Source organism: Pleurodeles waltl, chromosome 6 (genome assembly GCF_031143425.1).
Source record: "Pleurodeles waltl isolate 20211129_DDA chromosome 6, aPleWal1.hap1.20221129, whole genome shotgun sequence".
Classification (NCBI taxonomy): domain Eukaryota; kingdom Metazoa; phylum Chordata; class Amphibia; order Caudata; family Salamandridae; genus Pleurodeles; species Pleurodeles waltl.
The window spans coordinates 190134087-190150866 of NC_090445.1; the positions used below are offsets into that span (position 1 = coordinate 190134087).

Consider the following 16780-nt stretch of genomic DNA (forward strand, 5'->3'; position numbering starts at 1 on the left):
CAATCAGGGGGGCACAACGGGGGCAGAAGCGCCGGCGGCGAGGCGCAGAAAAATCGGAAAAACAATCAGAAAAACAATTTACAGGACGTCGGAAGCGGCACACGGGTCAAGTGGAGCTAGGCAGAGCCTAAAACACAGCACTTAACCTGCAAAAGTTATTCGTCGTATCCCATATTCAAACGTGTTTCACTTGATAATTGTCCACTGGGCTAAATAAATAACATGGCTGTTTTCAGCAAGTTCGGGGCCAACCTGTATACGCATAAATTAAAACTACAAATAGTCCCCTACGCCTCTACGCATGAACATGAATTGTCACTGCTTCGCAATTCCAAACATCGCCACTATCTTGCCCTGATTGGACGAGACTTTCCAACTAATAGTGTCGTGCCCGGGTAAACAGCAATATGTTTGACAGGGTTAAAGCCACGTGGAGGAATGTTCTGACGTTACTTTAATTAAGCAACCAAGCACGCTCAGCACGGAGCCATCTTGGAAAGAGGCAACGATGTCCTTAGCAATGCTGCCTTCCGCTGTTACCTGACTCTAAAATGGCCCCTTAAAAAGACAAGTCCCGTCCCATATATACGTCGTGTGTGCGCACATACACGGTATGACGTCAAAGCCGGACTTGAACTTTTTGTAAGTCTTAGGTAAAATAGCAAAAACAGTTCTTGCTGCAGCTGTGGGATACAAAGCGGCCTGAAGGTATGGAAGAGGTAGCACTTACTACATTGAAGCTTCTTATGATAGGCGAGAGCGGCGTGGGGAAATCCAGGTAAGGAACCTGTAACAAAGAAACATTTAAAGTAATTTATACTTTAGGCTCACTGTTTAGCCACGCGTGCTCTTAGAGAGACTCATATTATTTTTGAAATGGTATACAAGAACCAACCAGGGATCTGCGAACTTTTTTCACCCTGTTTCGTGTTGGGTTCATAAACATAGAAAGCAGACGATGGATTACAATTCTGGTGCCTTGAATTCGGCTGCTACATAGAAACGGGGTGACGTTCCATTGACATGGGAACGTGACATAAGGCGGCTGCCGGCTATTTTAGAATGTCCCATTTTCTCAGTTTGTCGTCGAGACCGTCAGTGGGGCAATCGCACAGGTCATTAAGGAGTTTTTTTTTTTACTAAACTGAGTTACAAAAGAAGACATTATGTCCATGTTGTGATGTAGGTGTACTGTGGATTGAAGTCATGTTGTTGCTTGGTATACAACATAACATACTCCTTTGCTTTCTTGTTATTCAACATAACATACGGTCTGAAAAAACACGCTTAGCCTACGTTCTAGTCTTTGCATACGTTTTTGGTTGTGCCTTTCATTAACTTTCACAAGACTTGATGTTGATACATTTTTGTTAGCTCACTTACAGAAAAAATAAGAATGAATTTATGCATGCATTGTTTTATGAGCACAAGTGATACATTACATTAAGCTCTAGTACACAATGGAGAAACCAGGAGTACCTATATCAGATTTATTTTAAAATGTAAAGAACATCGTCCCTGTTGTTTAACAGTCTAAAAGAAATGTTGATGCTGGTAATTGCTATTTGCAATTATCATCAAGGTAATTGCAATTACCATCATGGTAATTGCAAATAACAGTTACCGGCATGATCCATCAGCATGATGCAAATAGGGTGAGCGGAGCCCCAGGGCCTTATCAAAGAAACCGTCGCTGGTGTAAGGGTTCTGGCTGTCAATCATCACATGACAGTGAAGAGCAGCAGAGAAGACCTGCAAATAGCCTAACCACTAACACCAGGTTACTAGGTGACTTATGGTCAGAATTGTGAAGGCTCATGCAAGTCTTCGGACTTAAGAACCATGTTGAAGTTTCAGCGATAGGCTTAACACTGTGTGACTGGGCAAATCTCTGAACTGTCCTGTGCCAAAAAAACAAACGCGTCTGTGTGTTATGTAACTGACGCTCGTTTAAAGCACTCCAATACCTTAGAGTCTAGTTTGCGCTATGTAGAAATAGCAACAACAAGACAAAGGGAGTAAGGGTGAACTGGCACTGGAACCCCCCCCCCCCCCTGCTGTTTGTCCAAAGAGGAAACTGCATCACGAAGTTGGAGCAGTGAAGTCATGAAATTAAACTAAAGCAGTCGCAAGCCGCAACAGGCCCTGACTTCGCCTTCTAGTAGCAGCTATTGCTTTACCCACGTCTCCAAAACAGTTAGCAACCTCAACCACTTAAAAAGTTGTCTCTCTGTTTCCCTGAGTGGAGGTTGTTACACGACATGTGGAGGAGGCTAGAGTTTGGTGTAGTTAACCAGATCCACACTCCGCAAACACAGAAAAGTGAGATATAGCGAGAGATCAGCAACTCAAATGGCCTTAGCAGTCAGCAAAAAATTGTGGATAGGTGGATGCGCAAAAAAGCAGTTAATGTCCAGCAGCAAGTCAGTGTGGCATAGCAACATCAATGACAATAGCGGAGGGGGTCTGTAAGAGGCACAGAGAAAATTTCATGCAGTAGTGGCCTTTTTCATTTAGAATCGGGTAGTTAATGGCCACAAAAAACAGATTTCATTCATAAAAAGAAATACCAATAATAAGACAATAATGTATATGGACCTGCAACTATGCAGCAATTAGTGAAATAAATGTACTTCTATTAATCCAGCTGGAAGAGCAAACAGCTTGAAGGGTAGAGGACGACTGTCATACTGAGGCACATAGGAAAGTTGACACACTCAGGGCTATTAAGCAAACACAAAGAGACAGGAGGGAATACTTTCATGGCAAAATGTTTTTCAAATAATGGGAATCAAAATCAAGAGACAGCTGGGGCTTTAAGCCATCACCATCCAATGTGCTACTGAGGCGGAAGTGAATGCAGCGCTCCCTTTCAATGGCTTCACACACCTATTGCGATTGCTATTTGGCCCTCTTTACTGAGTTATCATGGTTGTAAACCGCACCAGTCTTTAAACTTATATTTTACTGCCCTTTGTACACATACCCTCTACATGGTGCTTCTGGGACAATAGAGAATAACCAGTTTAAATAAACAAGCTGCAGCATGTTCGTATGCTCCTCGGGCACGCCACTCCCTGGAGAAGCCACTTAACAAGACAAAGGGAGCAAGGGCATGCTGGCACTGGAAGAGCCCCCTCTACTGTTTGTTTTATGTTTGCAGAGGGAGCGGTAGGTGAATGGAGAGCTGCTGGAGGACTTGCTCGACCAGTCCCCAAGGGAGCATAGATGCTCTGGAACACGCATCTACAGTGTAACATGAGCAGGGAAGAAATAATAAATTAGTTCCTGAAGGGAATATATAAAGAACCAAAGCATAAAGATACAGTACTTGCTCCTTGCTCTGTGGAAGGAAACAAAAATCAAAAAGGAGGGACAAAGAGGAAGGGGTGACCACTAGCAAGCAAGGATTTTTACCGAACACTAAAGCAAACAAATGAAAAGCAGTGGGAGGGCTTTAAGCCCACAACGAAGTATACTAAAGTATACAAGAGGTCTCGAAAGCTCAACCCAACAATCCTGCGTGCAATGGGATATGGGGAAGGGGTTGTTACTGGCAGTGGTATCATGGGGTCACCGTCACAGGTGCATTTATGAAGAACCAAATATACTGTATTTATTTTATTGGTCTTTCACAAAGAGGTAATAGCAAATACAATACTAGCTCTAGCAACACATTTAACTGATAATTAAAGATGCTGTTTTTGAAACATGTTTGGAAAATGTGAGAACCTTGTAGTTGTTAACGATTGTTACCAAATATTCACATTGGTTATGCATTGCCAAGAGAGAGCTATGCCAGTACAATTGCAGCCTGTGACATACAGGTCCCACACATCGCTGTGTTAGATATATTGTATTATTGTGTTTGCATTTATATAGCGCTTTATACCCCTGAAGGTGCTGAAGCGTATTAGCTCTTGAGCCAACGTGCTACAATGTTGAGAGTTCTTGGTTGGAAGAATGTTGAGTTATTGTAGTGTGCACATATTTTTTTCTTTTCAGCATGAAGGAAACCATTTCTCTTTGTAGAATGTCTCAAAACGATAAGAGGAAACACATACTTTTTTTAAAAGTCTGCACATTTTTATTTAGAAAATGATGCAAAATAGCAGTATGTTCCCCTGTAGCAGTGAGCCTCTAATGCTAATCCCACCCCTATTTTCACGCCTTACGTAAGTTTTCTACGAGCATTGCTAGAGATGTGAGAGAAACCATAACTTGGATTAACTGGTGCTTAGCTTTTTCATGACAATAACTAAAAAGGACCTTGAAAAAGATACAAGAAATGTAAACTATCAGACGCTGAGCTTGTCATTTTGCTAATACTCATTTAGAACGCCAAATATAGGAATGAGGCTAAATACCCCAGAGGCAAGACCAGGCCTGAGTATATTATGAGCACAATACAGAAACAAGATGGCAGTTGATACATTTGCAGGGTGTTAGCTATCACAGTGGCTTTATATCAGATTTCTTTACAATCTTTTATAATATGCACATAACAATGGTGCACATAGACAAGGTTAGAGAGAAAGAATTTCAGGGCTAACACTCTCTCTGTTCTAGCCATTCATATTCTGTTTGGTCCTTTTTAGAATTCTGTTTAATCCATGTCTGTTTTTCATTCTCATATGCTTGCAATAGAGAGGAGGAGTCTTTCAGCGTAGGTGCAGAACATTCATAAGTGCATACACTGTACATGGTAATGTGAAGATTTGAAGACAATGAAGCTTTTTAATAGATTCATCGGCAAAAACATTTCTTGGGACCACTCATTTCGAGAAGATTTTATGTGCAGCATATTAAACAGTAACAGTAGCCACACAAGGGCAATTACCAGACCCTTGTCATACAGCACATTTTTTATAGCTTTCCCAGCATAAGTAAGAAAACACATTTGCATCCAGAGCAGCCTGAAATCATGAGCCACTCCAAAGGCACACAAGAACAATTTTATGTATTGCTAGTATACAGACTCGGGTAATGGTTAGTAGTTCAGCCGCGTGGGCAGGGTGGATCTCAGGCAACTGTTGGTTCTCTCAACTTTATAGAGTGTACATAAACCATATCCAGCAACAAGGTTTCCATGTCATTTATGAGACCATACCCATTCACCTAATAAACAAGTTCACTGCTTCATATTGGGGCATCAGACAATTCAATATGGGACTTAGTTGAATGTTATCTAACAAGGAGACTATCATGGGGCTTCCCCAATGTACAGTGGGCATGAGGGAAGCCAGATTCATTGTGGGATAACCAAGTATTGTAATGTGGGAAGCAGGAAATAACGAAATTTCATTCTGAGTAATAGAGCAGCTACAGAATGAAGAACAGCAGTTAGTGACATCCAATACAGTGTTTTTAGATACTTCAACAAATGAGGAAGGAGCTGCAACAGAAGGCGACTGCAACAGGAAGAAGAATGGAAGAGTGATGTGCAATAGGTTGCTTATGATAACCATGGTTCTGCACCAGCACACCAAAGCACAACCAGTTCCATTTCATCCATGACTGTAGAATCCAAAATGCTTAGCATAATCAGGTAGTCCTAAGGAAGGGTCAGAAACTAACATCTGCTTCACCTGAGCAAATGCTCGCTCTGCCTCTTTGGTCCAATGCAAGGGCTCATGGGCGTCTTTCTCAACATAATCTTGGAGCGGCTTAACCAGAATTCTAAAACCCAAAATCCACATAATATAAACAAGTCTACAATATATTGCCATCCCCAAATAGGTGTGTACCTGTGAGACTGTGAGTGAGTGTGGTAATTTACGGTTGGCTTAGATCCGATATACAGGCAGTTGGTGGTCCCCAGCGAAAATATCATGACCTCAGTGGTGAACAATGGAGAAAAGAGAAACTGCAGTTTTTTCCTTAGTCTTATGCTCTCAAATTAAATAGATGATATCAACCTTGCATTGTTTTGGAGTGGCAGATGGGAACGACAGATCATCAACATGTTGAACAGGAGTGGACCACACAGGAAAGACAAGTGTGTGAGGGTTCTTTTTTTAAGGGTTTGGGGAAAGATGAAAGATATTTCCAACAACTCCTGTGGGAGCCTCTGCCTTGTCAGCTGCCCCACACCTAATTGATACCGGAAAAGGGTACTGCCTTTCTTCATTAATGGGAATGGAGAAGAAAGCAGACCATGAACCATTTCACTGAAGTGGGAATGCATAAAAGAATGGCAGCAGGATTGGGCACCATAAGAAACTAGATATTAAAATACTGTTAATCATCTTCACAAGCGACATCATGAGGTACTCCACCACACCCCTCACTTAGACCAACCATTCCATTATCCACTTCTAAATCAACACACCAAGTCAGCACCCATACCAGGTTCAGCATTTCAACCCCCAGCTGGGGCACAATTGCAGAAGCAGACTGGCTCACCACCCTCAGCACAAATCAATCTAGTACCACAAACAAACTCGGCAAGGACATCAACAACTGGATTAAGAACTGCATGGACTCCCCTGCACCCATCAATCCCACAAGCATAGTAGATCAAGCAAGCAGGCTATCTGGTGCACAGAAGTCCTCAGAGGCACCAAAAAACACTGTAAACAGGTAGAAAGGAAATGGAGAGCCAGCCACAAAACCACTGACTGAACTACCTACAAGGCTGCACTCAGACGCTAAAGGACTAGTGGACTGCACCGAAGGAAATTCCAACAGCTGCAAGGAGAAGTCGATCTTCAAGGATTTCAACTCACCCTTGCCACTGTCAACATTACTGCCTCTCAACAACTCTGCAACAACCTATCCAACTTCTACATCAAAATCACAAACATCTGCATCAACTTTGCACAATAACCCAACCCTAGCGAACTCATCGCTAACCTACTCACCACCAACCAAGACTACCACCTGACTGAATGGACAACTCTCACCAGAAACAACATAGCAAAAATCATGCAGAACATCCACTCAGGGGCGCCAGTGGACTGATGCCCCCACCACATCTACAATCTGGGAAAATCACCAGTCCAGGGGTGTGGAATTCCTATAGCCTGACGCCCAGGACATATTGTTTGCTGTCAGGGACAACACATTTTCAGGTTTATTTTGTCCCTGGGACAAGTAGGCCCACCCCCTGCGGCACAAACAGTTTGGTTGTCAATTTACAGTACCATCTTATGAGGAAGGGAATTGTCTGCAGTTGAGGTGATATTTGTGTCTATAAGTTAATGCTGTTCAGACTTGTATTTATTGTTCATGCAAAGCCCTTATTATTAGGGTGAGTGCTCTAAATAAATTTTGCAAGCTCGGACTGCAGTACTGATTGTGGTTCCAGTAAAACAAATGTTTACATACGTTTGCAAAGTTTAAAATATGAGAATACGTATAATGCTCCCAGAAAGCTCTGATTAGATGCAAATATTTGCAGAAGCTTGAAAGCAAGATTGATGATTATTTGAATTCAAAATAGTGTTCACAAAAAATGTGACTAGAAAAAAAACATTTTGCTAAACAAATGTAAAATTTTAGGTTCTATTTTTTTGAAGCATCCTTTTTGAAAATTGTGTTCAGGCATGCAACTATTTCCCAAAAATATTCATGATGGAAAGTCAGGGTAACCAGTTTCAGCAACATTATGGGAAACATGAATATAAACAAGCATTGGCAAAGGCAATAGGTCCAACATTGGTTGTCAGTCTTTTGCTTTTGACAGTGCACAACTTGTTTTGATATGACTTTTGCAAAACTTTATTTTTTGTGGGAGCTGCTGGGCCTTCACCTTGTAGCAAATATTAGCAAGTTTGTGGCACTGTACAATACAACTTTGTGTGTTAATTTGCTCCTTGATAATAGCAGATTGCAGTCATTGTAATGTAATGTAGATTTGTAGAGCGTGAAACATGTCACCGTGAGGGTATCCAGGCGATGAGTAGGAGTTCTGCAATTAGGATCAGTCAAAGTGAAGCCAGCCGCTAGATGGATAGAAAGATAGAATTTTAATAAAACAAAAGGTTGTGGTTAACACCAGACCTAATAAGGGCCCCATTCTTAAAGAAAGTCACAGGAGTGCAGCCATGGTATATGTCTTTGATTAGTGCAGATTTACATATTTCATGAATTCACAAGAATTTACAGAAGTATATCAGGAAATCGTACTCTAGAGAATATTTTGAACTGTATTTTAGCACAGGCGAATATGCATGTGTAGATTTGGTCATGCGAAAATTTGTTGATGGTTTACAAGTGGACTTTCCTTTTGACCATTTCTTCCTAACCCTGAAAGAAGTTTTACTTCTGACCCTTGTCAGGAGTAAATTTCCAACCTTTTTCAGTATAGGAAATGATTAGAGAAGAGCTGGTGGAACCCCTTAAAACATGCAAGTTAGTGGGTTGTCACAGACTCAAAAAGATACTTCAGCCCTGGAACTATTGCTTACCGCTACCTCTGGCCCCACTATGTAGATCTGAAGAAAAGTGGCAAAATAATGAAACTGATAGTGTTCAAGTTCTACTATAGTATTAGTCCTGGCATAATCGGAGAGGCTATTTCCAGAGCTCTTATATAATGAGATTACTACAAAGCTCCAAAGGGACAAGTAGATGCTTTACAGAACAAGTAGATTTATGAAGCAACCTGTCCTATTGTCAAGTAGATATTTTATTAAACACCCCCCCGTCCAGTCAGCACCACCTTAACCCACATCATTAATGCCTCCATCATTTCTGCCACGTTCCTGGATGAATGAAAACTTGCAGCAATCAGCACCCTCCTCAAGAAGCCCACAGCCGAGCCAAATCAACGGAGCAACTTCTGACCTATCTTCCTGCTCTCCTATGCAGCCAAAGTGATTGAGAAGGCCACCAAAAAGTAATGTACAGCCCACCTCGAGCATCACCATCTTCTGAACAACACTCAGTCAGGATTCAGAAAGAACCACAGCACCAAAACAGCACTCCTTGTGACCATCGACCACATTCTAACCATCCTGGATTGAGGAGAAACAGGGACCCTCATCCTGCTTTGCCTTCCTGCCGCCTTCAACATTGTCTCCCACAACACCCTAATCAGTACACTCCACAAGATTGGCATACAAGGATACGCTCTCATATGTATCTGTTCCTTCCTCACAGTAAGAATGCAAAGGGTCACACTGCCGCCCTTAACATCAGAGACCAAGTAACTGCTATGCAGAGCCCCATCCTTTTGAACATATATGTATATCACCACTCGCCAGCATCATCTGATCACATGCCATCACCGTCCTCTCCTACGCCGATGACACCAACTCATCCACCAACCAGCTTTATCAACTGCATGACTATGGTAGCATACTGGATGCAGACCAGCTGCCTGAAGCACAACTCCGACAAGATGGAAGTACTGGTCTTCGACAACAAGACATCCAAATGAGACTCCACCTGGTGTCTGTTAGAGCTATGACCAACATCCACAGAGCATGCAAATAATCTTGGTACCATTCTAGAGGACAAGCTCAACATGACAGCTCAAGTCAACCCAGTAATCACCTCCTCCTTCCACATCCTACACATGCTGTGAAATATCTTCAGCAGGGTGTCTCAGAACACCAGATTGACAGTCACGCAAGCACTCATCACTAGCAGGCTGGATTAGGGCAACACTCTGTACTCCGGAATCTCCAAACAACTCCTACACAGACTCCAGACCATCCAGAATGCCACTGCAAGACTCAGCCACGACTTCGCAGTGTACACATCGCACCTCACCTCAGGAAGCTTCACTGGCTCCCCATTCACAAGCACAGCCAATTTAAACTTCCCACACACACATAAAGCTCTGCACGACACAGGACCAGAATACCTGAACAGCCACATACACTTTAATCAACCGACCAGACAACTACACTCTTCCTCACTGTCACCCGCTCACACTCCCCTCATCTGTAAAAGCAAAACAGGAGGTTGCGCATTTTCTTACATCGCACCCAAAACGTGGAACAACCTCCCTCAGCACATCAGAGCCTCCTCCTCACTTCTCGAGTTCGACAATAAGCTGAAGACCTGGCTCTTTGTTTAAGCACTTTGGGGACCACATAACTGCCCAAGCAACTCACTGTTGATAAGTGAGCTATACAAATCAACCTAAAATAACACGCAAATCTTAGGCAAACCTGTAACAGCTTCTCTTGCCTGTTTTTTATCAGGAATTTGAAGGTATTGCAAGGACCCACAGTAGTGAGTAAGCCTGTCTTTTCTTTATTAATGCTGCATTGACAGGTTGAACTCCAGCTTCGGCTTCCGGATGCAGAGCATACTGTGAGATGAAAGGTAGTTTTTCATAGGGTTAAACTTCATCATAACTGGATCAGCAGAGAGCAAGCACCCAATATAATTCACATGTTCAGTCAATAGAGATGAATGTCCTACCTTGAGCAACTCCTCTGTTAACTGTACATTGCAAATTTCCATTTTCTTATCCGAACTCCGTTATTATTCACACAAACAGCTAATAAATTATGTTTGCTTTGGGCATGCTGAGAAACACTCCATCAGATGTGTAGTTAACAGTACAATTCAATTTTCATAAGAAGTCTCGACCTAATAACTCGACAACTGAAGTTGGCCTCAACAAAAAGGCATGCTCATCAAGTGATAGGTCATAAAGTGATAGAAACTGAAACAGTAATATGGTGGGCATTGAGATACTTTGGTGAACGTGTGCACATTTGTCTAAAAAGCAATAAAAGGAACCAAGTTAGGACATTCACGTTTCTGCTGACCCAGTTGACCACAAAGCAGGGGCAGCATGCCCTCTCCCCTTTCCTTGTCCCTGTCCGACTTTGCTTCTTATTCCTCCTTCCTCCCTTTTCTCCTATCCTGTTCATTGCTCTCCTCCCTTTTACTGAATGAATACCTCTGCATTGACATTAGGTTTGATTCACCTGATTGTGACTTTTAATCTTGTATTGATATGCACTGTGTCTCTTTCACAGGACACAACCAATTTGTGATACACCAAAGCCAATATAATCAGACCCACAGAAGGCCTGCTTCCATGTTTACTTACAGGAGTTTTGTTGACTATCGAATACCCTGATGCAGTGATACTATTTAATACTGAGGGCTCCTATAATAGGATAATTTTGTGTTGTGTAATAAGTGGTATTGATAGTGGAGAGTCATAAACATTCCAAGCGAATTCATCGATTTTGATTACCGTTTTAATCTTGTTATAAACATTCAATAAACTCATTTCTGATACTAGTTCTCTTGTGAGTAGTGTTTAATAGATATAAGCGGGCACCTAAATCCCTATCATATTCACCCTCACTAGGAGTAAATTCTATCTCTCATTTAGGGCAATTTAACATTATTGAACTCTCTATTCCAGCGGTTCTTAACCTGTAGTCTGACGACCCCATGGGGGTTCGCAAGGCCTACATAGGGGAACTGCACCTATTTTACAAAATAAATATTATTAAAACAAATACCTTAAAATCAGTAAAGTACATACTAATAAAGAAGCAACTTTGAAAATATAAAAACTTTTTTCTATATTTGATTGTGAATAACACAAAATATTTCAGCAGTTGCTTGATGTATACTTGTTTTTGTATTTTTGTGTATTGTTTTGAGGATCAGATCATAGATATCGCTTAGGCTGATCAGGGCAAGTCCCCTGCTTTCAATAATGGCTTAGTGGAGGTCCCTGGATTCCAGTAATGATTAAGTGGGGGTGCACAGATTCTAGTAGTGTTATGTGGGGGTCCACAGAAGCCAAAAGGTTAGAAACAGCTGCTCTGTTCTGTACATAGAGCACCCTTGCTGTAATTAGCTCAGAAAAAAACCTTGGTGTTTTCACAGTCAGTGGAGGTATAGTCGAAGATTAACAACCTTATAACAGGCACCCGGAGTTCTTTAACATAAGGATTAGACTAAATGCCAAAATAGCACCCTACCTGGTTTAAGATTTTTTTCATATATTCTCCTATTTAACTGTGTATGGATCCATCTTTGCTCCCTGCCCTGCTGTTGTATGAAGCTGGCTCTTTATATGATATGTCAAAATGAGATATATCATGCAAAGAGTCAAGGGATTCCCTTGCTAGTGGACAGGGGCTTGCTCTAGCAATCCCAAGGTGCTCTTTTAGGGGGTAGTATGGTCAATCAGCCTTAGGCTTATCAGAGAGGAGTGTGAGACACCTACAAATACACACACAACCAATAAATGAGATGCACGACTCCAGGAGATCCAGACCAATTTACAAAAATAACAAGTATCTTTATATTTGTTTTGTCACCAGAATCAATACATTTAGGTAAGTACGTTTTTCAAGAAAAATCTTTATGGTTTTGGAAAGTCAACCCTGTGCAATTTCTGGAAGCTTCAATGTTATCCTATAGAGGAAAAACAAATACAGCAAACAGGTACAGTACAGCAACGTATGGGACCAATCTCCTGGACTTAAGGTGAGTATTGGGCGAGGGTCAGACCCACACCAACAGGTCAAACCTGGTGGCACAGGAGTAGCCGGATGCTGAGATGTATTGCAGCATCGGTGCCCAGTGTTACTCAATGGCGATTGGTCCGGTTGAAAAGAGGCTGCAGGTTTGGACAGGAAGTCCATTCGGGACGAACCAACAAGTGGGTTCCAATCTTCAGATGTCTGGGGACGTGGAGACGCCTTAAGTCCTCTTCTGCACCAGCCAGGAGCGAAGGGTGCAGAGGTGTCCGGAAGAGTCAGGTTTTCTCCACGGAGCACTCGCGGTAGAAGGTGCCTGCGTACAGAGGCTGCAGGTGGCGTCGGTGAGTCCACAGTGGGCAAGTCCAAGGTGCACTTGTCTCTGGAGGGCTATGGGACCACAGCACCGTTGGCCCACTTCAGCTTGAGCTAGGTGGCACGGGTGCAGTGCTGCTTTCCAGTGTCAGGTTTTCTAAGGCCCAAAGTCCTCGCAGTTGTCTTTGGGATGCCTGCAAGATGCCCCATGGGAGTTCCTGGGTCTTTGTTGAAGGCAGGCTGGCCTCCCAGGCTTTTGGAGGCAAAGCAGCTTGCAGAACAAGTCGACTTTGGTGCAAATCAGCAGGAACAGCAGATAGGCCGGTAAGGCTGGGGCCAAGTAAGGTGCTTCTCCCTCGGGCTTTGCATTGCGTCTCTTGAGTGCACTTCTTCTTTATAGGTCAGCAGGAATCTGATTTCCTGGTGCCAGGTGCTCCCCTAAATAATTTAGAGGTGTTTTGGGGAGTGTAGGGTAGTAGCCAATGGCCTACTTACCCCCAGGGTCACTACACCCCGTCTATGGGGTAGTAGTCAATGACCTACTTACCCCTGGGGACACTACACACTACACCCCTTCTATGATCACTTCCTGTAGGAAGTGGGCATAACCCTGCCCCACAGTTCCTAAATCTGCCAGTACTAAGATGTCAGATTTCTAAAAGTTGTGTCTACATCAGGCCGCACACTTTATGGGTGGAACTGACCCGAGGGGTAAATACGCCTCCCTAAATACCAAATTTGCCGTCTGTCCAGGTGACAAATGGGCCCGGTGGCAAAGCGGCCGGCGTCTCTCCTGTGAGTGAAGCCAGATGTGCCTACCCGGGGCAGTGGGCCTCTTTAACGCCCCCTGCCTTGGGTTTGCAGGTCATCCTGTAGCGTGGGGTGTGTAAACACCTCTCCCAGAGCAGGCCTTGTTTATGACTTCTCAAAATCAAAGGCTCTTACCCTAGGAGGTCAGACTTGTCTGGTGGTGGCAGGCTGGCTAAAACTAGTCAGTCCCCCATACGGGTAGTTCGTAGGTACCTCTAAGGTGCCCTCTGGGTGTGGGTATTAATAAAACCATCAGTCTCATCAGTGAGAGTTTATTAATATGTAATGTTTGACACCAAACATCCCTATAGTCAGTGAAACCATCATGTAGCTGGAGAACTCGTATTGACTATTGTCCAACACATGTACTTAAAATGGCATTCCTGCTCACTCACTATGTCTAAGAATTGAAAAGACATAACAAGGGCTTATCTGCTTGCGCATGTATGTCCTCACATGCAATATAATGCACCCTGACTTATGGCTGGAAGGCCTGCTGGTTGGGTGACTTACATATATTTTACGCAGTTTTAGGGCACATGGCACACAGCTGTGTGCCATGTAGTGTTTTGACTTTTATCTGCACTGAGACACGCAGCCTGCAATGGCAGTCTGCACGTGCTAAGTGGGGGTCCCTGAGAGTGGCACAATACATGCTGCAGCCCTTGGGGACCCTCCTTTGGTATCCATGCCCTATGGACCAGGGGTACCATTTACTAGGGACTTACAGAGGGAGGGCGAAGGTATTGCCAAATGGGGAACAATTGTACATGTTCTGGGAAAGAGATCTGGTACTGGGGACCTGGTTAGTAGGAACCCAGCACACTTTCAGTCAAAATTGCATCAAATATCAGGCAAAAAGTGGGAGTGTCAAGAAGGGGCACTTTCCTGCAACTCTGTATAGCAGTAGCCACTGGCATCAGTATTTATTTATTCATTAATTGGATATGTTCCCCAATTTCTTAGACTTCAAACCCCTCATTATCCCTGTTTTCAGGTGGTATATAAATAATGGCCTTAACCTAGTGCATAGAGGAGTTGTTTTTCTGGATGGCTGATGAAATCCAGCCTTTTAATAAAAAGTTTGCATCCTCGTTCAGCAAAGTGACTGTAGGGAATCTCCAGATTCCACCATGCCCTGTAAGTTGGAGTTATCAGGGTTCTTTCTGGGACAGCCATTTTAATGTTAGGATCGCTTATTTTCCTCCTCTACAGACACTTTTGACCTGGCACCAGAGGAGATCCTTTGCCAAGTGCCAGTGTTTTGCCTTGGAAAACTCGCTATTTGTGTGCCCGTTTGCGGGCTTACGCACGATTTTAGTGTGGAAGCTCACTTCCTCTCTGCTATGACGTGGTGAACCTCAGAGGTGAGTTTGCACATTGGCTGATACCCTTATCAGAAGCAGATTCAACTGTAAGAGTGAAGAAAGGCAGCACAGAAGGGTTGTCTTTTAAGCAGGTAACTTTGGTCCATAGTGTAATACAATCGAGAGACGACCTATGCAAATGCGGGCTCACCTGATAGATCCTCTCCAAAAATGGGGCTTGTATAGAATATTGTGAAAAGTGCTGTGACAGACATAGAAACACTGAGACTATCCCAGAAAAAATCTGGAATGCTTGGCCTTAATCCTCCTCTGATGGTCTTGGGGTTTCTCTCTGTATCAATTTAGTGTCCCAGTTGCATACCTTCATGTAGGTAGGGTTGTCGTCTCTTGCCAGATTTTGGTGATGAGCAAGAAGTCTAGCTTTGAGTCACGGAGCAAGTCATGCATGTTGAAGTGGCTATTTGTAATGTTGTTATTCTGAGCCTTCCTGACTTCCATAGTCTACCTGCTATAGATTTAATTCTAGAATGTTAAGGAGATAAGGGACAATCGTGCATTGAAGTAGACTCGCTGATCTGGTACTGCTCCGTATTATGCTGGGGTTGAGTAAACTGAAAGTTATACATGAAACTAGTGTTGACAGTCACTAGAAATTGGCGAGGAGAAGCTTCAGCAACCCCAGTGAAAGCCTACACACAATTTAGGAACACGTTTCTACACACACAGTATGGACTAATTGTTTCCAGTTGCGATCGTTAACTTAACAAATTCTGAACAAAGTTGCTGCTGTCATACATTTACATTGGGTGAGCATGTAGTTGATATTCGGATTTTTTAAGGTCCCACACCACGAGAATGCAGTACAACAGCGTACAATGTCTATAGAACTTACTTGATCCTAAACTATTTGGCATAAGCGACAAGAGGTTTGTGCCCGCCTAAAGGCCGATTGTCCGCGCTGCTACATTGCCAGGCAAGGTAGCGGCAACTCCGGACATAGATCCTAAAATGTGTACCTTCTTTGCGAAGTACACTAAGGATTCTAAGAAGGGTATCGACCGGTCCTGGAGGGAAGGCCAGGACAAGTTGTTAGATGTGTTAGGACACCTAACACAGATTATTCAATTGGTCGAGCACACAAGGCACACGGACACCCCCCCCTGCCGACGGATGTCGTGGCTGCGTGGGCACAGAGGGTAGTTTGCCTCCTGGGCAACGGCATCTGCGATATCTCGGCAGAGAGGCGCCGTTCCTTACTTATTAAAATAGACCCCAAACTGGGGAAACTATCTAACTCCGAGACAGGGGCGTTCACCCAAGGTAACTTATTTGGCGACCAGTTTGTCAAAGAGCTGGGCAAGGTTGTGGCCACCTTTTCAGTGCTTGACAAGACACAGTCCTTGATAAAGAACATTTTTCCTAGGAAGGTTTTTTTTTTTGGGGGGGGGAGGAGCAAGCGAGGCAGGGGGAGGTTATTCCAATACGGTAATACATATGGCTAGTGAGAAGGTTACCAATATTAAAAGGCAAACATTATTGTGAAGACTAAAAAGAAATGTAATCTCATCCCTGAAATGAGGATGATTACGATTTATAATATGGCTAGTCTCATGGTCAGGAGGATAGTCATGAAACATTGGCATCTGGTGAAACATGATCCTATAATTGGGAAAACACTGTCTCCCTGTCCTCAATTTACGTATCGTAATGCTAAATCCTTGCAAGATATTCTGGTTCATAGTTACTTACGACAGCAAGATAATAAAAACCGTGGCTGGTTTACTCAGCAGAGGGGTTTCTACAAATGTGGTAGATGTAGAGCATGTAAAAACAGCAAAAATGTTAAGACGTATAAAACAGTTTTTGGAGAGCTTAGAACAATTATCAAAATGATTTCATGTGTTTCAGATT

At 43.1% G+C, this 16780-nt stretch overlaps 1 protein-coding gene and 1 long non-coding RNA gene across 2 annotated transcripts in view; one reads left to right on the plus strand and one right to left on the minus strand.

The window, feature by feature from the left end:
- Nucleotides 1-529: 529 nt before the first annotated feature.
- The window catches only part of LOC138299504 (ras-related protein Rab-18-B-like), a 306733-nt gene continuing 290482 nt past the window's right edge, over nt 530-16780 (plus strand). Inside the window, exon 1 of the mRNA XM_069237780.1 lies at nt 530-778. Coding sequence (XP_069093881.1) covers nt 711-778 — 68 coding nt within the window. The 5' untranslated portion in view covers nt 530-710. The remainder of the gene's footprint in view (nt 779-16780) is intronic.
- Nucleotides 638-941, minus strand: LOC138299507 (uncharacterized). The gene is made up of 2 exons (XR_011204764.1): nt 896-941; nt 638-787 (listed from the first exon to the last, which is right to left on the minus strand). It is a non-coding gene; the product is annotated as an uncharacterized lncRNA (long non-coding RNA).